Below are 25,705 nucleotides of genomic sequence, written 5' to 3'. Positions count from 1 at the left end.
GCTGCATCGGTCATACTGCAACTGAAAGCTAAAGCGTCTCTTTGGTGTATATATAGTAATGGGGCCCAGGACCGATATTCCATTGTTCACGATATTCTAATTGTTTTTACCTTGATTTGATTGTATGTTTCTCCTTATCATGACCTCAGGCTGAAGACTCGGGTTCGATTCCCGACATGGGTACAATGTGTGAAGCCCGTTTCTGGTGTCTCCCGCCGTGATATTGCTGAAATATTGCTAAAATCGGCGTTAAACCATACTCACTCACTCACTCACTCACTCATGATCATGACATCACATTATAGTGTTCGCGAAAACCTGGTGTCATGTAATTTTCACTTTTGTGCCCCTTACGCTCAATGGTAGCTGTTTGGACAGATAATAGAAACTGATTATTTGCGTGTCGTGTATATTAAATGAGCGTTTTGACGGATAAGTAGGATAGACAACAGAAATTGAAGTGCTAATATTTGAGTGATTGAGTTGAGTTTAATGCCGCTTTCAACGGTATTCCAGTTATATCACGGTGTGTCAGCTTAATGTGGGAGGAAATCTTGTAATCATTATTAACATTATCCTTAAAGAGTCTGTACATTATGTTGATATACCATTTATTGTACGATAAACAACCCCCAACAACTTATTTCTTGAAAGAAACTACGCCATACTGTGATATATCAGGTATATAGTTGGCGTAACACTGTCAGCTGCACTTTAGGTCAGTGTATATATTATCATGTAATAACAGTCCTTCATACTGTGATATGTCATGGATATGAATAACTTAACATTGTTTGTTTGTTTGTTGTTTAACGCCGCACTAAGCAATATTCCAGCTATATGACGGCGGTCTGTAAATGATCGAGTCTTGACCAGACAAACCAGTGTCTGGCATCGTTAGCATCGATCTCCGCAATTGGGATACGATGGTCAACCAACCAATGCAAGTCAGTGAGCTTGACCACCCGATCCCGTTTGTCGCCTCTTCCGTTTGTGACTTCACATAACGCTTAAATGTACTGAACTGTCAGTATGTGACCATTACAAAAATCCCATTGAATAGTGTAATTTGAGTGAGGCCATTCTCCTGAATACGAACTTACACACAGTCAATTACACTGGCAATAACTGTTAACAAACATTAATTGCCAAACCTTATGTAACATCTAATTTCATATGGAAACACAGCCATTATAAGCAGGAGGGACACATAGTTTAAGTGTAATCAAAACTCTGTGAAGACACATGGTACCATCACTGGCACCAGCTTTGAACTATTTAACAGCGGACATGTCACGTGATTGAAAACGTCATGTGTCACGTGACAACAGGGACTATTTTATCGGGACACTGATGAAGCTGGAGAATAAGAAGATATCAGTCGGATGTAAACGCAGTTCAAAGGTAAATAGGCATTTTCTGTTTGAATTTAAGTTCATGATTGCAAATGTGATTTTCGTGTCTACTTTATATTTAATGATGCTCATATTTCTCTGTTTGCATTTGACGTGATTTGAGAGTAATTTTAGTCAATGTTTAAGTAAAAGTTATAAACTTTCCTCCATAAAAAAATCACTTCCATTTGTTGTTCTAGTTTTGTTCATTAGGGCTCTTTTTTATTCTGGGGTTGGGATTATTATATCTTGTTTCTGAAAACAACAGTTTTGACATATTAACTCCACTCATACATTGGTCGCTGGACATTTCCTCTTACGTCCGAAAAAAACAACATGTTGTGTGAAAATGAAATTGTTAGGCTCCTCCTTTTTCAGAAGAAAAGAGAATCAGTGACCTAGAAAATATCCCATCTCAACCCTAACACCCACCCCCACCCCTGCCTCTACCCCTCTCATAACCCCAGACACCCTCCTCTAAGCCTACCCACATGCGTCCATGAATCACCATCAAATAGTCGTGATACCAAGTGTTCGCGAAAAGGTCAGCGTATCCTGTCCCACCGGTGGGACAAACACATGCAAATGCAAGTCAATTGTTCACTTGAAAAACATGGGAACATACAAGTCAAAATAGGGATTAAACACGGGACATCATTTATCAATGTTGGAAGTGTCGTCCACATGTCTACCATAAAACATTTTAATAATATCACTAAAACAAAGACTGGTCGACCTGGAATCAGTATACTGCGTCTGAGTGGGGTATCCATGTTAAACTGGGGCATGCTATCTCGCATGTTAGCACTATGAAACCGTCATAAGTCTGGACTATTACAAGCAGCAACAAACACATGTACATGCTCGTAGACAGAAGAGTGAAATAATCTTGAACACGACCTTCAACACTTTTTCACCTCAAACAAATATTACCCTTGTCACACCTGGTGTTCTAACGTCATTACATTCTGTAAAAGTGGATGCTTATTTGTTTTATAAGATTGACTGTTCATTATTAGTGTCGATGTCGAGCTGCATCTTCTCCTTCGCGGATTCACTTACACTTATTTCATATCTTGATAAGTCCGACAGGTATCGTCAACCCTGAACTGCATCTATTCTGGCAATGTTTGATTGGCAGGTCTCTATTTTATTAATAGTTTGTTGTTATTAAGTTACGAATACCACTTGCAATTATCGTAGATATGATCTTAGACGTGAGATGTGATCTTACAAAACAGCACGGACATATTCAACTCGCGAGACCCTTAAATTAATTCGTAACATCCGAATTTGTTATCGACATTCCTGGGGGATAGGAGCTCTCTTCGATATATATATACTCGATGCGTCAAGGTTCATAATATCCGGACTTGATATAAATTCATCAACGCTTTTGGTATGTTCTGACTTGTATTTCCGCCATAATGGAAAGAAACATTGTAATAGAAGTGGAAAAACCCTTTCCAAAGCCACAAGAAACTCTGCTGAATGCAGAGGCCATCATACGACTCCGACTACATCACAAGCATGTGTTTATGAATCACTATCAAATAGTGTTGAAGCAAAATGAGGCGACGAAAATATGATGGCTTACACTCTCTATAACCTTACAACGAACGACAGGTGGTGGCAGATGATAATGCCCCGTACGATCCGTGTAAATGGAGTATAAATCCTTCTTTGATTTGTGTTTTTCGGAAGCTTTGGGACAAGCACGGATACAGCATTTTGGAAAAGAAAGGGTGTATATTTCAATTTGCCAATTTGTGTTCAGTTGTGTAACTGTGTTGAACTATATCATCAAAATGGGTTAGTCTAGTATTATGAAATGTTTACCTCCTTTTTAACCCAATCACCATATAAACAAACTTGTCGAATGTATTAATGTTAGGTAAGTTCGGCATTAAGTGTAAATTTGTTTTATTGTTAAAGTGTTTTATTGTTGAAGTGTTTTATTGTGTCCGCTCAGAGTGGACACATAAAGTTGGACTCGTCTCTTAAGAACACTTTTTTTGCTGTTAGTAATTATTATATAACGTAATAATTCGTCATAAGTATAGAGTACTCCTATTCATGTTATCGCATATACAGTGAAACTCCACTTAAACGGACGGTTCAGTGTGAATGTGAATTTCTGTTACTGAGCAATGGCCTTATTTCTAACATTCCTTTCACTAATCGTCCAGAATGCGGAGTGTTCGGAATAGTGAGGTCCTTTTCTCAGGTTACCTTTCACTTACTGAGTGTCAGAATTCGTTACCGATATAGACTTTCTGAATTGTGTTTATAAAAGAATACACACATATTAATATATTCATTATTAAATTAATCTTATTTTAATTTTAAAAACTGCGTAGCTGAAGGAATGTAGTATAGTTAGTTTGCTAGAAAGCGCATTCAATCAACAGTGCACAAATACCCTGTTGCTGACATAGACCTGGCTGATGCAATACAAGCTTAAGTATTTATTAATACTTGCGCTACGCGATAAGTTGCCCTCGTAGCATAGATAACATACTTATACAATTCCATTGTGTAGTCTTTAGATCGTTAACAACATCATAGACACCATATTGATAATTGAGTTCATGTAATATAATTATACACGTATATGTTACAGTTATTGTGGAAAATCAGTCTATCTGTAAAATGAATGAAATTTTCACTAAGGCCATTAACCAAACGCCGAAATAATTCAGTCAGATTACAATTATTTTTCCTTCAGATTGACTAAAAGTTATTAAGAAGTTCAAAAGAGCTTAAAAACATCACAATATACTAATTATGCTAGGATAAGAAGCTACAAAATGTCAAAAGTATACATTTACTTTCGTTTTCTTTTAACCCTATCATTATTGGTTCCTACGTGATGAAATAAAGTGTACACATGTTTGGAATTCGTTGCCGTGATATAATGAATGGAAATATAATTGTAAAATTTCAGTCATGTTGACTAATTTTACACATTGACTGTAACACATATAAAACCATTTAGGTGCTAGATGGCTAACAACTGAACAGAAGGACATATGATTTCACCGCCTTTTTTTTCTTGAATTGATAATTGCAGCACTTGTTTTTATTTCAGTAGTTCACACACTACATTTTTCAATGTGTAACCGAGAACAGACACGTCACCATAAATATCACCATAACACCACATATAACACTAAACTTCCAAAGGAAATTTTATATAATTTTTTTTTTTCATTTGTCCTAGGAAAAACATTTGTTTCCATCTCTCGGAAGCCCATGGGATCCAAATTTGAGATCTTTCAAACATCGCTGCACTATAAAATTTAACAGGAAATAATATACACATTTCTGAAAAAACACCGTCAGGACATGGTCAAGGTTTGTTTTGCATTTATGGATAATATACATCTACATGTATATGATTTCGAATAACAATCTACACCAAGTGGGACATTTTCCCAATAAAATGTGTGAATTGTAAATATGCAACCAACATTTTGCCACGGAGTTTTTGAATATGTACATAATGAAGGAATTCTGTTTGTGTCCAAACTGTATTTTTGTATCCGTTTTGCGTTCTATTTTGTCCCCACAATCAGAATGTTCAATAAAAGTGCGATATTGTATCAATATATACCGCTCTAATTGACACGCATTATATAGAGAGGCAAACAGTTGGTCGAAATTGACAATAACGGGTCTCAAATTAACCATTTTGATATCGTAGCTGTCTTAAAAAGCAATAACCATTCGTGCATCGGTTCGTTGAAACTGCCATTTAACTACAATAGCAATAACGTTTATTGCATGCCTCTCTGACTGCGGTGATGGTGTTGTGTCTATTGACGTCCAGTACAGGTTAACGGGGCGTATGATCATGTGTGGTAGAGGTGGGGATTGAGGGGTGTTTCCGGCGTGGGGCCTGGGGTAGAAGGATCGAGTTTGAGGGGCTGTTTGGGAGATAGAAGGGATGCATGCATGTATGCGATTTAATATTGACCGAGTGACGTTGTTTTGCTATATTTACCATTACATTCATAATATATAGGTTGAATGTATCTGTGCGGTGTACAGTGAACCCCACTTAATCCGGAAGTTATTGCCCACAGCGAAACCGTCCGGATTAACAAGTTTCTGGATTAACGATTTCATGTTAAGGAGTAATGTATGTAGACGCTCCTAACAGTAATCGTCCCGAGGATTTGGCTTCACGGGCTCCAAGTTAACGGAGTTCACCTTTGTCCGTTCGCTTTGTATAAGTGTCACTGTATGTTTGTTTTTGCAAAAATGTGTGCACACGTTTCCTCAACATTGTCTTGGGACTTGTAAATAATTTATGCAAATTGTTTGAGCGACGGGTTCTACCGGTCGGGCAGGACATGCTTACCGCGAACACCTGGTGTCATAACTGACTTTTCAGTTATCCATTCATATGATTTTCCCTTTTGTGTCTTTTATTCCAAATGAGATCTGTTTCGATGGATAATCGAGACTGGTTACTCGCTGGTTGAGGTTTTGCCCACATGTGTCTGAGTAAAACATGCGTACTTCCTTCCTTCCTCGACGTTTGGGAAATGTCCAACATCGTATACGACATGTACATGCAACTGGAACTCAGTTCAGTCTGTACAGGAGGAATACTACAAGACTTCAATGTAAAACGTCAGCTACGAGTGTTTCAACAATACTTGATTTATGTCGTGTTAGTGAACATGTGTTTTGATGAATGTTTCACACGTCATCACGTTCGTCACAGAGTGTTATTCAATATTGCATATATCCTCCTCGGGTTTCAGAATAGGACTATGCCAAGTAACCAAGCCTGACAATCAAGAAGTGTAACGAAAAGTTCTTTACAACTTTAAGACATATTATTCCGTTAAATTACACCTGAGCGATTCAAGATGATGTCCTTGAAAGGAAAGACGTTGTACCTGCCCCGTGTGTCGCTGGGGACGTTCATGACGGAGATGTGTGAGCAGCACGGGGAGAAAGTAGCTATGGTGGGTATTTAAACCTGTATAAATTATTATTAATTTTTAAATATTGTCTTTTGCTCGGAAAACGGAACGTCGGTGATTCGATCAACAGGAAGCGTCATACAAAAAGACGTTAAAGAGGGCACGTGTTACCCTGCCTGACGCTCGGTCTTAAGGGCTAAAACAAGGACTGGTCGCCTCGGAATCAGTACACTGTGTCTGAGTGGGGTATTCATGTCAACTGCGTCATGGTATCTCAGTGCTTGCACGTCGCTGTACGAGTGAAATTCTGTCCAAAATGACATTAAACCAAACTCACTCACTTATGTAGTAACATCTGAGACACGATGGATGTTATCTGAGCAAATTATGTGGTTTTTGTTTTAAATGAACAAAATGAAAATGAATTCTACGATACCCATATCTTGACGTAGTGTATTGCAATGAACTATGTCTTTTATTAATCGGCGCATTTCTAATTTATGATATGTGAACAGAATAATGTTTGTTTGATTGTTGTTGACGCTGCCTTCAACAATATTCTAGTTTCTTGTATATGAATGTGACCTGTAAATACTCGAGTCTGGATCAGACAAACCAATGAATGATATTACGAGTTGCCCCTAACGAGAAACATCGTTTTCTGCGAACCTATTCTTACCATGAATCTCCATTTGATACAGAATATATGTGTTTGCAGGTGGACGCCACAACCGGCCGTACTATGTCCTATCAGCAGGTCGCGTCTACAGTGCGTCGTCTGGCCCGCGGGCTGCGCACCCTCGGATTCAAGAAGGGCGACGTTCTCTGTGTCTTCAGCCAAAATGTCATGGAGTATCCTATCGTCTTTTACGCAGTTGCCTCCCTTGGCGGGGTATTACAAGCCACTAACCCAACTTACAATGCAAGTGAGTGATTCATTCAAATGGGCGAGTGAGTGAGTGAGTTTGGTTTAACGTCATTTCAGTCATACAACGGCATATATGCTTAAATATAAAGCCACGGTCAATCACATTTTGGTAAAAGACATGGCTACCGGAATCATGGTAAATAAGGGGGAATGTCCAACGTGAATCAGGTCGTAGACAGGTCGTCACTTAACTCCATTTTGGTAAGTTATAACAAACTTCTAATTTTTTTAAAATAATTGTTAACAAGCGCATGCATGGATATATTGAAATCTCAAATACTTTCAGCCGAACTCAAGGACACTATTGAGATCTGCAAGAGTAAGTTCGTGCTGACGTTCCCAGCCTCGCTTCCAACAGTGAAGGCAGCTGCGGGGAATATCCTGAAGGTTGGTGCCATCAGAAATAGCCATCAACTCCCTCTTCAAGAGCTGCTTAATACCAAAAACTGGCTTATATCAACCGTGCTATTGTAAACGTCGCTGGTTTTGTCTGCGCATAAGTACAAACTAGTGGTTATGACACTGGTGTCGTGTGCGGAAAGTTAATTCCATTGTGACGTATGTTGGCCACGTTTCTTTTGTATCTCCCAATTGTTTCCTTTCAAGGAGGTTGTTCTCATTGATCTGGTACCTCCTTTTAGTCATACTGGAAATGTTAGCATCGTCTCAAGGAAGTAATAGTAATCACAATCGCTGGTCTTATTTCAGAGTATTTCACTATATTTATTTAATTTTTTAAATTTAATTTCCAAATTGAAAAAAAGGTCAGTGTGCATTCTATTGAGCTGAGCGCAATTAGGTATCTACTGTTCCAAATTCATACATCGCTTTAGAGATACCTTTAACCGTCCTAACAGGGTTTTTTTACCATTTTACAAAGTATGGATAAAAGGTTCAGCTATAAGAAAACATCATTATTTCTATTTGTTAGTGTTCGTATTTTGTAGCAAATGTATAAAGATGTGCGCACTTAGTACTTCCCTAAACTTCTAACGTGCAGCGACATTCCATTGATGACGTCCCACAGTGATATATGACGACACGAAAATAATCTGAAACATTGGATTTGATGTAACAGACAATTTGAATCAAACTTGCATCGACTGTCAACCAACCATAAGTCCCATTTCAAAGAGTGAGGCATTATAATTATTTTACTTTTGTTTTATGTTCATGCAATGGTACCATTAAAGTAAACATGATCATACGCTGACGGCATACTATTGCAAATCATAATCTTCATCCATTTACCTGCAGGAGCAATAAACATCTATGAGGCATGGCATGTTTCATAGGTTTTGTTTTTTTTGTCTTTTATTTGTAATTTCACACGCAGTATTATTGTAGGTATTAAGCGAAAATGAAACGAAAGAAAAACGAATCAACGGTTAGTTTCTTCCCAGTTTTGACCTACTTTGAATTCTTTTTATGTTTCTAATAAAGAGTTAAAATACTCAGAGCGGTAAGAGTTTAAATATGTGTTTTCTAAAATAAAAATTGTATTCAACATTTGATAATCTTTGATCGACTGTTCAGTTGCATGTTCGACTAAGCATGTTGACTCCATGTTTCTATGAATAACACGTATAAGAAAACATGAACGAAGACAGCTACAGCTTTATTGTATTCTTCTTTAATCTGTTCACACATTTGTGTACTTTGGCGTAAACCGAACGTAGAAAAATAATGAATTTCTAACGTTTCAGAAGATTATTGTATTTGGAAAGGCAGAAGGATGCACGAGTTTCTCCTCGCTTATCGCCCCTGATATCTCTGACGGACCAATCAGTGACCCTGACATTGACCCGGAGAATGACGTCGTCGCCATATTGTTTTCAAGCGGAACGACGGGCAAACCGAAAGGGGTTCAGTTGACACACTATGCTATGGTCTCGAATATATTACAGATACTGTAAGTGCATCACTGTGTTACAAGTTCTTTTCCACGGACCACCAGTTTCATTTGTTGATGTAGTTGATTTGCATTTTAATTCGAAAGCGATAACATAAATATTGCGTTTGTTTTCTCCCGAATTTCTGAAGATAAACAGAGTATACAGTCATAATCTCGGTATGGCACTAGGAAACAGACTATACCTATCAAATGAGTAACGTTCTATGCCACTAATCCTAGTCATTTCACTAAGAATAGGATTCACACATTGTATCAATAAAGGGAATTGTACCTAGATCTTTGGCATTGAGCGAACGCTTTAACCACATAGTACTGATTGAATCGTAGACTCGTTATGGCAGATATTTTACTAAAAACGATGACAGACCTACTCATACTATAGCCGTGAAGATCCAGGGTAGACTAGGTCTTCAGCAACCCATGCCTGCCGTAAAAGGCGACTATGCTTGTCGTAAGAGGTGACTAACATGATCAGGTGCATGTCTGGATTGTCGATTATTTACAGACCGCCGTCATACAGCTTGAAAATAGCTGAGTGCGGCGTTAAAGAAGAAACAAACAAAAAGACGCTCACACTAACCACTGAGTTATGAAACCCACATATACAGTCTCAAAGGATTTTGTAACTTCAGCTACCATGTACGCCATCAGAGTTGACATCCACACGTTTTGTCAAACGGGATGCTTTTAGCGGTTGAGTCCCTTAGACGTGCCAGGATCCAGTGATCGTGAGATTAAATCGAACATTCGCTCTAATTATGACCCTTTATTTGTCAGAACCATACCCGTGCTAATATGTTCACCAGTCTACGATCTTTGTCACTTCCTCCACATGAAGCTGACACCCCGTGATATATCTGAAATACTGCAGCGTTAAACCCAACTCACTCACTCACCCACCCTTTGTCACCTACCCAGGTCTACAGGTGACCTGACAAAAGATGACTCCTACGTAATATTCCTGCCATTCTTCCACATCTACGGCCTCGGTCCTGTCATCTCGGCTGGCCTGTACAGCGGCGCTAGGAGCGTCATAATGTCCAAGTTTGACATCCACGAGTACCTCAACAACATCCAGAAGTATAAGGTGAATATTCGGAATAATGCAGCGAGAGGAGGGTGCTGGAGGATAGGAACCCCTGGGGGAGAATATCAAATAAAAGCGACCAAATTCAGAAATCTGTGTCAAAAGTCGATTGTACGATTCCGACTATATCATGAGCATGCGTTAATGAATCACTATCAACTGTCAACGTCAACAACATTAAGCTACCAGCATACAACTTTCGTTGTCCACGTACCTTAACTAAACATATTTTAAATAAGCATAGTCAAATTGAGATAAGTATGGAACCGATTGAGGAAATCGAACCCGGGCCATCGGTGTGACGAGGCGAACGCTTTAACCAACCGATCACTCACTATAAAGATGCCCTGTTGTGTACTACAAATACCTCTTACATGCTTGTTTCGACATTGATTCGTTCATCCTTTGGTTTTCGGCTTTGTCCAAAGCTGTAGGATCGGAATGTATTTCAGTGATTTCATAACTTTCGAGTGGAAATGAGTTTGTTCACTTGGAGTTTGTTCTTAATTTTTTAAATAAATTTATTTTCTAAGTTTTGGAAATTGTTGGGCAGCGGGCCAGTTTACTAATTGTTTAAAATAAATGTTCCCAGACAACGCGATGGACATGCACAGATATGTCTTGTGAGGGAGCCGTTCCAAAGTTCGATCTCGGATAAGAAACTTAAAAGACAAGGAACGAAAACCTTGTCAGATTTTCCTGTAGCAGTAGACACGTGTTGACGCGTACTTGTGTTAATACAGAATGTTAATACAAGAAAATAACCAGTCTTGATTAATCGCCGAAACAGATTCCGTTTCGAGTAAAGGGCAAACTAACTATGAAATTATATAAATGGACCACTGAAAACGCTTTAAAAGACTTTTTACATGACACAAAAGATGTTATTGGAAAGACAATGATTATTCTCGAACACCTGGTGTCATCATTGTCATTGCCGCGGTCAGTAATATCTCTCCTACAAAATTATGTAATCAGCGGCCTGTAAATAATCAAGTCTGGGCTAGACAAACCGGTGGATTGTTTTGTGTCTGCATGTGTGCGTGTTGTTGTTGTTTTTTTTGTTTTGTTTTAGAGGTATTTACATTTATGAACATATTTAACTCATAGAACGAAGAGCGAAAGTGCAGTCGTGATAATCAACACTGAAAGAATGATTGAAAGATAATCTCAAAGAAGCAACACAATTAATGTGACGATAAGTCATAATTACATTGCGTAGATATTCTTGAACGACGATGGGATGCTTCATCTTGTTCATATCTGCTGTCTCCAGGCAACGGTGCTGCACGTGGTTCCGCCGGTCATGGTTGTCATGAGCAACCTCCCAAGCATCTCGGAGTATGACCTGAGCTCTGTCCGAAGGATCCTCTGCGGAGCTGCGCCTCTGAGCACAGACATAGAGGCAAAGATCATGGTGTTGTTTCATTTGACCTTCATAACACAAGGTAGGCTTTGCAACGTGTCACTCGTGCATATAAAGAATTTTAAAAATGATGATGATGATGATGATGATGATGATGATGATGTACTTATATTGCGCCAGCCTAACGGATAATAAAGATGAACCCTGTTAACTCGAGGTCCTGTGACCTTGGAATATATGTTGAATTATCAGTAGGTCGAGACAAACAGAGTGTCGTTATTGGACAATATTACTGATCGTTGAAATCATTTAATTCAAGTGTAGAAACGATGTGGTCTCATCTAAGAAGGTTCAAACCATTATGATGAACTCATTTTGTACAGGTAATAAGTAATATTTTCCCTTTCTCGCCGAGAAAGAAATTACAAGAACGGACGTACTGCTGTTTCAGTGTATGGGATGACGGAGGTGCAGGTGACCCATATCTCGCATGGAGGAAAACACAAGTTTGGCTCAGCGGGGTACATTCTGCCTTGTGCCGAGTGTAAGGTATGATACTGTTCCTCGTGTACGACCTTCCAGGTACCTTACCTTACAGGTCAAGTCCTAGCAGAGGATGACGTGGTCAGCGCGGGGCCTTGAGCGATGGTCATCTGAGTTTCTTCTGACCGGGAGCGTGGCGGGTAGGGGGAGATTCCCCGTTGTGACGGCTGGTTGTCAAGTTGTTTAATTGTTATTGTATGAACGTATATTGATATGAGACAATACATGTCCCCAATGACATATAAAAAGTTACATTTATCAATGTTGCCCTCATACTTCTAGTTCATTTTTTGTTATCACTCGCCCAATACTTCAAACAAGAACAATTAAATTCGAGCATATATGATGATTGACCAATCTGCTTTACACACACACACACACACACACACACACACACACACACACGGCCAAGGGTTTTATGACTTGGGTAGAACATAATACAAAATGACGTTATTGTTTTCTTTGCTAGATAGTAGATGTGACAACTGGCAAGACTGTCCCCACGAATGTCGATGGTGAAGTTTGTCTGCGAAGCCCATCTGTGATGAAAGGTTACAAGTCGAACCCTGCAGCTACAGCCGCCATCTTTGATAAGGACGGTTGGGTCAAAACAGGTGAGTCTACATCGTCAGGAATTCAACTTTCTTTCATCACCCGTGAATACATACGGCCGCTTTGCAGTGTAGTGCTATTTTAACCAACCAATAAAGCCCTTGCCTTGTTCCAGCGAGAGGGAAATCAGTGAGTGCTCTGACCAATATGCGTTCAGATTTCATCCCACTGACGGCAATATTGACGGCGTCTAACCCGTGCTACAGCCTTGCGGACATCTACTCTGAACATTTAGTTTATTTCAGGGTTCGCACATATTTCATGTTGTTTGTTTGTTGTTTAACGCCGCACTCAGCAATATTCCAGCTATATGATGGCGGGCTGTGAAGAATCTGGACCAGGGAATCCAGTGATTGACATCATGAGCATCAGTTCACGCATTTGGGATACGATGACATGCATCAACCAAATCAGGGAGCCTGACCACCCGATCCCGTTAGTCGCCTCTTACGACAATCATAGTCGCCTTTTATGGCAAGCGTGGGTTACTTCTCTGAGAGACATTTAGAACTTGGAGTAAAAAGAAAGGATAAGATATGTGGAAGAACAACTTCTTTATTACGATTAGGAGCGACGTTTCGGTGTAGGTTCGTGATGACATCACTTGCTTGATAACGAAACGTCATTAAGAAGTTGTTCATCTAGATATCTTCTCCTTACTTAATCATGGGTTGCTGTAGACCTATTCTAACCCGGATCTTCACGGGTGCATATTTCATGTACGGAGTGGGGTTCATTTCACTTCCGTGAGCTTTTCCCAGACTTATTTCATTGTTTGACTAAAAACGCGTCCGTACTACACCGCATTTGGCTCTATGTATTCAATGGTGATTAAATACCGCATATATACAAACCCGTGAGAGGATGGTGAGTCTATTGCCGCAAGTCGTTTGGAATTCTTTTGTCGGTTTCGCGGAACAACTTCAGATAACGATTTTCCATTTAGATAGTACTCTAGGTTTGGGTTCACACATTAAACATGACGTTTAAACGTTTATATCAAAATAAGTTAGGTTCATCAAGCTTCCGGGTTGGTAACGGAACTCCAATCATACATTGAGCAACAAGCAAGTATGGTTTTACGCCGCTTTTAGCAATATTCCAGCAATATCACGGCGGGGGTCACCAGAAATGGGCTTCACACATTGTACCCATGTCGGGAATCGAACCCGGGTCTTCGGCGTGACGAGCGAACGCTTTAACCACTAGGCTACCCGACCGCACATACATTGAAGTACCACTGGGCATCAGAACACCCTTTTAATTTCAGCAACCCATTTTTTAAAAAGTAGCTGTATTTTCTACACATAATTGATATAGATATAAAAACAATAAAACATAACTTTTTGTTTTGTATTTATGTTATACTGCTAGTTATAATTGAACATTGTTAAAGGGAGGCAACTCCTCTTTACGGTGTCCATTTCTAATCTAGGTCAATACTAGGTTATTACTGCTAAGTTATTTAAATCTATATGTGTCGAATTGTCTTCTTTAAGGAAAAGGTAGGAAATAGTGGTATGAAACTTATCAGACATCTTCAAATGGCTGACAGCTAGCCACCTTTCTTTCTTCGCTTTTTTTAAATGAGTGATAAAGGCCGATGTTTCGAACTTCGAGAAAATCGAACTTCGAACAAGTCTGTGACCCAAGAGGAACCTTAGATCATATGTACAACTATACTATGCGACATGTTACATCAGAAAAAATGTTCCTTAAAACGTCTAAAAGCATCCCTATTTGGCACATTTCAGCCTAAAACTATAATATATAATCCGATGCATATGAACACAATGGATAACTTTCAAAATGACTTCGACTTTATAGTTTTCTTCGTTTATTAAAGTTTGCAGATCACGTGGGTCCAAACTGGTCCACACCTGCTGGTACTGCCATTTTGCCTGCATGTATTATGTATCTACAGGTGACATTGGCCATGTTGACGATGAGGGAATTCTATTTATTGTGGATCGTCTTAAAGAACTCATCAAGTACAAGGGGTACCAGGTATGTTCACACCATCATATTAGTTTGTTGGTTTGTTGGCAATATTCAAGCTATGTGACGGCGGTCTTTTCAAGAAAATTTCAAAGAGCGTCAAAGGACAGGGTTACAAAATTCAAGGCCTTTGTAAAGCTTTCAAAATGTTTTATGGTAGACATGTGGAGGAAGTTTCCAAATTTTGTGCATCAGTGAAAAAAATGATGTCCGATGCCATTCACAATTTTGGCTTGTACCATATGTTCCCGTGTTTGTTCAGGTGAACAATTGACTTGCCTTTGCGTGTGTTTTGACGGGTGCCACCGGTTGGGCGCAATGCGCTCGCCTTTTCTCGAACACCTGGTATCATCACTATTTGATGAGGATTCGTGAACATATGCTTGTGATGTCGTCGGAATCAACTCTGCTTTTGGCAAAGCTTTCTTATGATTATGGAATTGGTTTAATTGTGTCGTTTTTTATCTATAGGCTGTCGTTATACAGAGAGGTTGGTCCCTTTGCGGTTCTGGGTGAACTTGTCAAAATGGCTCTTCTGCCGAGTTCAGTGTATATAACGGAAAAATCCGAGTGGATCCGAATGCCAATGGCGTGGTTTTCTTTACATAAGCTTATTTATGTCACCAGGTGGCGCCTGCGGAGCTGGAGGATGTTCTGCTGAGTCACCCTGCTGTGGCTGACGTTGGTGTAATCGGTGTCCCGGATGTAGAGACGGGAGAGCTGCCGAAAGCTTTTATTGTCAAAAAGCCTGGGTCAGCGGTGACTGAACAAGAGATTCAAGACTATGTTACAAGTAAGTGTTTTTGCTAATTGTATTCTTGGTCGTTGTATTCTGCTACTATTGACCCGGGCATTTGAAGACAAGCTTCTGATGAAAGACATTTTGTTTCATGTTCTCATTTAGTTCGTAATATTCAGAGTCGTATTTCCCGTTGCAGGTAAAGTCTCTGTGACGAAGAGATTGCGCGGGGGAGTTACGTTCATCACGAAAATACCCAAGAGCCCAAGTGGGAAGATCCTCAGAAGATTGCTCAGACAGATGGACTGACACCGTTCCGAATCCTTAATCAGAGAAACCTAGTTAACTTGAAACCCGGACTTCCACAACTCGATCTTAGCGAACGACTGTCGTGAGTCCATGGTAAAGTATTGAAGTTACGATCGTCTTAGTTGTTGACCGCTTTGTGAAACAGGGCCTTGGGATAATCGAATGAATCGAGTTATCCGTTGTTTGAGCCAAGCGAGCACAGTGTGATATTTATTCCACTGGGACCATGACAACTTGTGGATATTTTGAGTTGGTGGAGTTCATGTTAACAGGGTTTCAATTACAGTAGCTCTGGGTTACCCGGTCCCCGGGCGTTGTGTGTTGTACTCACAAGGTACCACTGATGTATATTCTAATCTGTTCATCTCGAAAACGTATTTATATTCCGTTGGATGCAAAACGATTGTTCGGAAGTGGCATGCGCATAAAACCAGGGAGCGCATTCTTTTGACTGTTATTCTGCGCATATATATTGTGCTAACTTGATTTCTTTAACATTGTTGGTGAGCCATAAGTTTACGACGTCCGATGGCCACAAAGTCTAACCCTGAACTGGGTACTGTATTCATTTACTCGCATTAAAGGCCAGATTGTTCTTATTGTGTAAATGTGAAATGTGTATAAACGTTCTTGTGGAAATAAAATCCTTAAGGTCATTATTTATAGTCCTTGATTATTTTTCGAAATTAAGGTTTGTGTAGTTACACCATATGTGATGGTGACTAAAACAGAAAAAAAAAAAGGATTATTCGATGGTGAAGTATTTGATACGGGTATCATGGTTGTGTTAGGAGTGAGGCGTTAAACAACAAACAAACAAGAGATGCGGCACAAACATATATATTATGAAAACTTTATTGTAGTTAATTAACATGACATGAAATGATAAGTCAAAACACGAATACAGGAGACAGAGGTTCGGTCAACCATTCTATGTGAGAGAGATAACCAACTTCTGTTCACATCTACCCTGTGCCTTCCCTGGGGGGCCTTGTATCGTCGGTTATACCCTGATGACCAGGGTCATGTGTCCAAGTGTCTACAGATGATACATGTTTGTCACACAATAAACCGTTGATCGTCTAGATAATGTACCTAGTCAAACATTGAATGATACGTACTGGTATACACAGTATGCATATAAGACTTGACTTTCACTTTGTGTGAGTTCATTGGAGTATGAACCCTCATGAAAGTGTTATAACGTAAAAATGCATCCCAAAAACCTTAGAAAATTATATCAAAGTCAACCTTTAAATTGATGGTTATAGCTTTAAAAACGATGGAGACAGAAAGCCGAAGTGCAGGAAATCAAATTTGGTGATTACAGTGGCAGAATATTTCAGGATAGCTTCGTTGGTGTTGCCGCAAATTAATTAATAGACATATGTTAATCGGTCAATAGGTTCCGGTAATTTTCCAATCACGACATAAACACGAGCTCATGGTCTGATATTGTTCTTAACCAATTAAAATGATCTATGACGACGTGTGACAAACACAGGCCAGGCCCGAACACTATTAAATGATACCGTCAACATTAGGAGAGGAGAGCGCGGTTTGCAGTCGGTCGAGTCGATCCCGATCGTTCTAAGTATTCCCCATTCAGTGACGAGCCTGGCCAGTCTGATCCTGTCGTGTATTGATAGATGGCTGAGCGTAAATAAAACTAATGTGAGTGTAAAGCTGGTATTGCGTTTCTTTATTATGCAAGTATAAATGCTGATGGCGACAATTCAGAGTAAGGGTCGTTAGACCAATCACTCCTTGACTGAGCTGAGCCGATGCTGACAAAGCGAGTTGCAAAGTCATGGCTTAACTGACCATGATGACCAGGAACGGCAATACTTTTAGTAACTGTAGTAGTGTCCCACTTGACACCCGAAAGCAGTTACGACAAAAGTCAATTCTTAAATAATTTCATACTGTAAACTTTACACTGTTTCTTTCAAGATTTGGAGAAACCAAGACACAGCAAATCTACAATTAAAAACACTAAATGGGCTCTGAAAATGGTAAGCCAAATAAAATAATCTAGCTTTTAAATAAAAACGAAATTAAGAGGTAAGGAAAGAAAATTAAATTATAAAAACAAACTTGCCCACCTGTTTTACCGATACGAGACAAATATCCGTAGACTGGATTATTATTCCGGTTTCTGAGTTGGCCGACCATCTCCATACATTCCAGACCGAGAAGCGGCGGACAGAGCACAGAAATGAAGCTAGCATCAGGTCATACAGTAGGTCCATCTCAGGTGACAAGGAACACCAGCTAAGTAAGTTAGTACAGAACATCCGACAAATCCCAAACTCCAAAGATAACACACGTGACGTTGAAACACATAACACACAAGTTTCACAGCACTCCGTCCAATCCCCACCAGTCCATTCAACACCGTCCGAATGGTTTGCGTTTATCCAAACACAAGCAACACCTTCACAAATCAGACTAATTCCCAATTGCCTAGTGTCATGGGAGGGTTCTCACATGATATATATTATGTATATATTTGTTTATATTGTATATAGTGTCTCATAAGCCAATGTCTGGTTGGACGCACTCCATACATCTTTTGTCTTATGTGCATCGATTTTATATTGTAAATGTTGTGCGTGTGACACTTTAATAAACATTTTACTACTACTGTATTTTCATAGTTGTTTACACCAGGGCCTTTATGCATTGTGAACTTCATTTCAATGCCACATTTCATAATGCGACAATTACTAACAATGGATTACTACGACAGATCATGTTTGAAAAGAACTTGGTATCAAACAAACCGTGACATTAACATTACGAGGCCGTGGGAAACACCTGGTTGTGTTAGCCAACCTAAGTACAACAGCGTCCCTCTGTATTTCTGCACTACAGGTTCTACTACACCAAATCAGAACCAGTTTGGACAGTGCGGTTTTCGCGGTTCGCGGCCTTCAGTGCAGATCGAGAGATATCTGCAGGCTGTGATTGGTGGATATTCTGTAAGATTTTTATGTCTTTCAAATGTACATCCATCCAGTTATTAAAACTGACCATGTTTTTCTATATTTAGTACTATCTTTTTCAACATGATGACTTATGCTGAATGTGACCACAGCTATTTTCAAGTAGGTGACATTTGGTGCGAAACTGGGGATGGTGTGTTTAGCTTCCTGTACTCGGAAAAGGAGCTGGCTAAGCTAGTCATTTTTTATTTTTTATTGCTGCTCTAAGGCCAAACTGTGCACACAAGTACAGGTAATAGCTGTTGAATGCTTAGTTATTTAAAAAAAAATATAACGTTACTATAGAAGTCTATGGGAAAACATTTGGTTGTGTGTAACCTGTATGATATGCCACAAGCTGACCTCTCGAATACGCTATAAATACACGTTACGCTCTGCTGCATTCAACACGGGTAAAAGTCATTCATTGCTGATGTGAATTTGATGATTGTTCAAGTACATAAGGGAATATTTTTTTAATTTGACGTTTACACGATATACGGCTTTTTCATTGGACGAGGGGTCGGTCACATGACCGCTAAATTGACGTTCATAAGTGTATGAACAACTTCGGAGAGCTCTTGCGTCACGTTTAGCGTCTAGGCCATTTTGACGTCTTGTACTTAATGTAAATGTATTACGACGCGCTGTCATTGTGACTGACTTACTGAGGTAACACACGTGTTGCGCAAGATGTTTCTGAAGAGAAATTGTGCTTCCATACGTTCATGTCACCTCTCTTTTTGAGGAACTGCTAGTATTTTATTCCGCGGTGTAGCTGGTTGTTGTATGGCTTTTAGTGTAAACATGAAGTCACACGTACTAAATAAAATTGTGTTTAGAACTTGGCCTACATCCTTTGAGGTAAGAAATTAGTATAAACAGATAAAAGAACTGACTTTCACTTTGTGTGAGTTCATTGGAGTATGAACATTCATAGAGTGAGGGCCAAACATTGTAGGAAGGTTCATACTCCAATGAACTCACAAAAAGTGAAGGTCAATTCTTAAATATATTTTCCGCATATGCACACTGAAGTTTTCACTTCGATCATTACGTATTGTGTAGGTTGGTGTCTGGTGCAGTTGTCAGGCTTTCAGGAATGTTATTGTCCTACCCCCTCAGCCACCAAGGGTTCAACAAAAATGGAAATCCGACAACTGGTAGTCAAGGGGCGCGTTGCAAGCCACGAATCGCTTAGAGAAAGCAAATGAATCCCTGCAACAGTTCGAAGCGCATGCGCACTTACAATAACATTTTGAATAGTTGTAAAACATTTCTAAAACGTTAATAAAATGTTTGGACGAAAATGTTTTTTGAAAAACTACAATGAAACCTTTTGAAAATGTTTTGAAAATGTTTTGAAAATGTTATGTGTTAGCTTTGTACATCAGGAACATCAGTCAAAATGGTCGACACGATAAACGTGACGGGAGAGATTTCCGAACCTATAGCGGTTACATTTGTTGGTTATCATTGATCAATTGGCCTATCATTGAAAGGTGATTATAAAGATGTGTCAAATAGATAGGTAAATTCATATACGGCGGTCGGTGGTAGCAAACTTCACTCTGCTTCCACCGAATAAACGCCATCAACTCAGCAGCCTTCTCTGTAAGACACTATTGACTTAACTGTTAACTTATTTTCAGCTACGATCTTAATACGTTAGGTGTAGGTTAGATCTATTTCGACTATATCGTAGCGTTGTGAAAATTATCATTGACTTAATATCCAGAAAATACTTCCTGTCGCGAAGGTATATTAGTATATTAGTACACTAGTTGCACGGCAACATCCTACTATGAGTATGTGTACCAATGTCAATAACTTGTACGTTCCTACATTCAGTGACACATACTCATAGCAATGATTTTCCTGCAACTTAGTAACAATGAAAACTGAGTCGGCCAACATGTATTTATATTGTCTCTTATAACAGTATGTTGTTAAAATATCTACGCATGACTGTTTTCTACCAGACATATTTTCGCGTAATAAATGCCTTTTAATAACCATCCGTTAAACAAATATATTGTACATCTTTACAGTCATGTCATTATCGGTTGTATGCCGATTGTATTATTATGATCATACGTAACGAATTATTATAATTATATGTATACAATTATATGAATATGACTCTACCTCTTAACACGTGTTGTACACGTATCATATTATCGTGTCATTATAATTAAATGTACCTCTGTGTAAACTTCACTCTGCTTCCACCGAATAAACGCCATCAACTCAGCAGCCTTCTCTGTTCTTCAAGGTGATAGCCAGTCGTGACCGCTGCTACCTCTAATTCCCCCGATTAAGTAGTACACCCAAAAGACAAGCTACGTCACTCAAAGACGCACTACCTCATGTTCACTAGGATGGGTCGTCGCGGGGATATTCGTGAACGATCATGCAGTCAAACTCTCTGATGTTTCTCAATGTGCGTGCGTGCGTGCTTGTGTGCGTGGCTGCATGTACTAGTCCGGACAAATACCGGGTTTATAGAGTGCTTGCCCACTGAGATACCATACCGCAGTTTATCATGGACACCCCACTCAGACACAGTATTCTGACTCCGAGCTGACCAGTCCTTGTTTTATCCCCATAATGCCAATCAGGTAGGGTAACAACGTCTTTTAACGTATTTTGGTATGACGCCGAGGGATAGAAAAAAAATAATAACGTACAGGGTATAAAACAATATAGTCCAATTGAATGTGTTTGTATTGTCTATAACAACACTTGTGGTATATCACTCACTGAAAGGAATAGTTAGTAAAGTATACTTAGTGAATTTCACTGACCACTCTGAAACTAACATGTCAGTATACTTTATCAACCAGACTAGTTTTAGTAATTAGACTAGTAGGTAGCCTGTCGTACATTAGTACAATATACTATGCAGATAATAGAGACTACTATCCACCTTTGAAAGAACTACTGGTTTCAGTTGTGAATTCTACCAATTTAATAAGTGATATTTACTAATCCTCTTCTCATACTTAACTAACTGCAAAGGTCGATTTACTAAGCTTGTAAGTTTTACCACACTTTAATAAAGCCTTGTTACTTGTCATTCTGGGCTCCCAGCTGACAGCTGTTAAATTCATTTGCTAAAACAAGTAAATAACAAATGACATCAACAATGCAGGTAAAAAAATATATAATGATTTCCGGTGATATTTTATACATTTTGACATAATACTTCAAAACGTTATTGACAGGTAAACAAAATAAGCAAATGTTTTACACTGAAAAACTTAACAAACCTCCCTTCTTCATTGCGTACATAATGTTCACAAGTTTGTCAGTCATGATACAACATTGCCATCATAACAAAGCCAATATATACCCAACACTCTGACCCATAATCACCAAAGGATATCTATATCGCTTTGCGATGAAAAGCATACAAGATATAAAAAAGTACATACACATTTACATAGATTGCATATAATTGACCGTTGTTTAATGAAAAAAATGTACATATTTATAAATATATATTTACTCTCTGGCAACAGCTTCTAAATGCACCACCACCATTGGTATAACAATGATGCATACATTGCATCGGCACCTGTGTTTTTTTCTCGTTTTGGCGGGTGATGTGACTGATTATTGGTCAACATGTTGTTTGTTGACAACTGACTTTTGTTCATTGAACATGTCTTCGCTATAGTGTGTTTGACTTTTTTAAGAGGTGCACACAATCTGACGTATTACCTTTTACAGTGAACTTTGTGGTATTATTATAAACTCTGTAATAACCCAACACCATTCGCTCCTTACCATTTAACACAAAAACCACAACAGTAACACGTTGCCTCAATTGCCAAACAAACCATCACTTCCGCTTGTTAACTGTTTTAAGTGAGGTCATAGTTATGATGTCATTTTACAAACTCTCATTTCGCCATCTTTCATGGACACAAATGTAGATAGACAGACAGACAGACAGTTTAGTACATACGGAACATATTGAAATATACATACTGAGCCATCCTTCGTGGGATTATGAGAGTCTTAACAATTCAAATAGTTTTTAAAACAATCTATACATGTAAGATATAGTTATAAAACAATTATTTCTCATGCAGATGTAAAATTCTAATAATTAAAATATTTATGAATACATATGTTCAGGTACGATATAAACATAAAACAATTAATAATCATGCAAATAAAAACTAAATCTATAAATATTTGGGTTTGACAATAGTTTGTTACTATCTGTAAAACTTAAGAAAATGTGTCAAATAAAGAACTTGAAAGATTTTGATATAAGGGATAATGTAAAAGTACTTGCAACTCATCCCCTACAACAGTCGTTCATTTAAAACATACTCGAGCTATGCCACACATAAAGATATTCGAATGCACCTGTTTGCTTACCCATGCAAAAATACACACGTATGTAACATATGCACACATGTGTTCTTATGTCATGCTAATGCAATTGCGTACGGGTGCAAAAACTTGCACCAGGGGTAAATTGACATCAAGTCGAGAGGTTGTGCAAATGTAAAGTTAAGGTAAATTTTACACATGTGCAGTTTACACAATGGATTATTCACACCCCTGTGGAATATTTCAGAGTTGGTAACAATCGTAGACACATATCCGATATTTATGATTCTGAAACTATACCGATGATAGCAAAAATAACAATTATCGATTAATACCAAGCACTGCGATTTAGTACATTTCTGTGTGCCTCTCTTTGTCCAGGGATATGAGCTCCGTCGATTGAACCTGGCACAGTTGATGACCTCTGACAGACCAAGTCTTGCCAGACCGAGGCTGGTCACTTTGAAATGTTGAAAATGGAGGGGATTCTTTTCCTTCCTGTCAGCAAAGGCTTCGTTGTCAAACAGTCCCAGGACCGTCCGTTTGGGCAGCTGGCGTCCAATCAGTTTATCTTTGTGGAAATCGCGCCCTCCTCCTGGAATGTCATGGGCTGTTATTTGGACTCGGGTCAACGGGTATTTGGCCGTCACTTCCGGAGCTGGCGGATATGGCAGGACGTACATAAAACTCTGATTTGGTCAGTACAAATCGACAACTGACATCTCCAGCACTGATTAAGAAGAAATCATTGGGGCTACGAATCAGCTCTAGTTTCAAGGGGGCTACATCCACTAAATAGCGTTCTTTGAGAAATAAGCCACGGTGTAGACGACCTGTCAGTTCCACTTCTCGGGTGGGCAGAATGACCCGTCATCGTGCTTCAGCCCTGTTTTGTCATTCGGGAACACAGAGTAATAACAACTTGTTATGGGCGCGGTAAAGCAGAACAGGATGATAGAAGTAGGTTTGGTGGCAATACCAAGTATTGGATCAGGCCATGAAGCTCAAACAGCGCAGACAATGGGGGATGATCTTTGATGACGGGATGCCCCGAGTGGAAGTTACAATACTTGCAAATGTAAGGCTAGAGAGAACAGACATCTACATATTGAATAGCTTTATTTGAATCGGTTTCGTAGAACAACTTGGTGGCATTCGTTCGTCCTTCAAGGAAGCCAACTCTGGGATCATAGGCATGTAAGCATGTGGGCCATGCAGTGTAGTAAAGAACGCTGTTAGGCCAACCCTGTCTTTCTGTTCTTGATGAAAATCAAATTCCCACTGGATCACCACTTGGTTGAGTCAGAATGTTGCCGTAATACTGCAAGACGATTCAGAGTATGATGGTACTGTCACCAATGTCTTAGCATCTACCCAAAGAGGGGTGTTTTTTCACATCTGGCTGTCTTGTAGCAGCAAGGACATCCATGCCAGAAGCAGCCCGAGTATTCATACACAGTGTGGACTGGTAGCCGTCCACCATAGTTAAAGCCAACTTCTCTGCCATTACGTGCACGCTGTAAATGCAGGTCAGGGTGTTGATGAAGGGTGTAGCAACACTGTGGTCGGTGGTCTCGAGGGAGGTATGATGGCAATGGTCTTTGGTTCTAAAAATTGTTTTCGAAAGGTCTGTATGCAGGCCATGGATTGAGTCACTGCTTCATGAAAGGGTCTGCGTTGTTCTGTTCAATGAAAAAAATGAGGAATGCAGCGCACCCTCAATGTAAAATGTCTACGTCATTCTGACAGGAGGCCAACAATACCTCATCCAGTTCAAAGACAGCCCCTTAGCATCACGTATTTATGTCAGGCCAAGCAGGAAACATGCCATCAAGATCATAAGTATAGGTAGAATGATAAGGACCCACATAACCTTTGTGAGCTTCCATGTTGTAGAAGTGGGGAAAGAAGCCTTTCTTGAGTTCAGTCAGTGCAAACGTTTTGGTCAAGAAATTCGGCGAATTTTTGACGATGAGACACCCAATGACCACCTGTGAGATGTGCTGTCCTCTGAGAGTGATATGATGTGGTTTTATCAGATGTTGGTGCAGATTCTGTAGTAGCAGTGTCCATCACAACCACGGTAGTTGTGGGCAATCGCCAAGATGTCATCGTCAAGCGTAGGTGAGATGTCTTTGTCCTTATCTGGTTCATATTCATCCTTTTCATCATCGTCATCCTGTTTGGCATAATAGTGACCTTGACAGGTTTGCTTGGGTGCCTTGCCTGCAAGAGTGCCTTACGATTCTTCTTTGGTTTCTTCTTCTTTTCTGCCAGAGTCATCAACCAATCTCCACGTCATTCGGTGTAGTAGGTCCGTCAAACACTTTGACACGGCTAGATCCTCCTCCTTCCTTCTGCCATGGACAGCAATGCAGTTTCCGCATCCCAGGTGTACCACATACAAGTGTGGAACATGAAATACTTCGGTCTTGGGTGCACTCAAAGTCATAGAAGACAAACTTGCGTTGCTGTCGTTATTTTTCTTCATTGACTTCAGTGCTTGGGTACATAACTGACATTTAACACTTGTAGTT

The 25,705-nt window shown here is 39.4% G+C and overlaps 1 protein-coding gene across 2 annotated transcripts; it reads left to right on the top strand.

Annotated features, from left to right (window-relative positions):
- Positions 1-1,321: 1,321 nt before the first annotated feature.
- LOC124141958 (4-coumarate--CoA ligase 1-like) lies at positions 1,322-16,487 on the top strand. Of its 2 annotated transcripts, none has more exons than XM_048403055.1 (12): positions 1,322-1,404; positions 6,170-6,376; positions 7,053-7,260; positions 7,549-7,649; positions 8,972-9,174; positions 10,096-10,264; positions 11,541-11,712; positions 12,082-12,179; positions 12,643-12,787; positions 14,710-14,792; positions 15,411-15,576; positions 15,722-16,487. In XM_048403055.1, the coding sequence occupies exons 2-12, from the start codon at positions 6,278-6,280 to the stop codon at positions 15,829-15,831; spliced, it is 1,554 nt and encodes a 517-aa protein (XP_048259012.1). In that variant the 5' UTR covers positions 1,322-1,404; positions 6,170-6,277; the 3' UTR covers positions 15,832-16,487. The 2 variants fall into 2 exon arrangements, with proteins under 2 accessions (XP_048259012.1, XP_046366118.2); XM_046510162.2 differs by having other exon boundaries at positions 8,969-9,174.
- The last annotated feature ends 9,218 nt before the right edge of the window (positions 16,488-25,705 follow it).

The sequence above is a fragment of the Haliotis rufescens genome, unplaced genomic scaffold, assembly GCF_023055435.1.
Source record: "Haliotis rufescens isolate VD_foot unplaced genomic scaffold, xgHalRufe1.0.p SCAF_3, whole genome shotgun sequence".
NCBI classification, from domain to species: Eukaryota; Metazoa; Mollusca; class Gastropoda; order Lepetellida; family Haliotidae; genus Haliotis; species Haliotis rufescens.
This window is presented reverse-complemented; position numbering and strand designations above follow the sequence as displayed.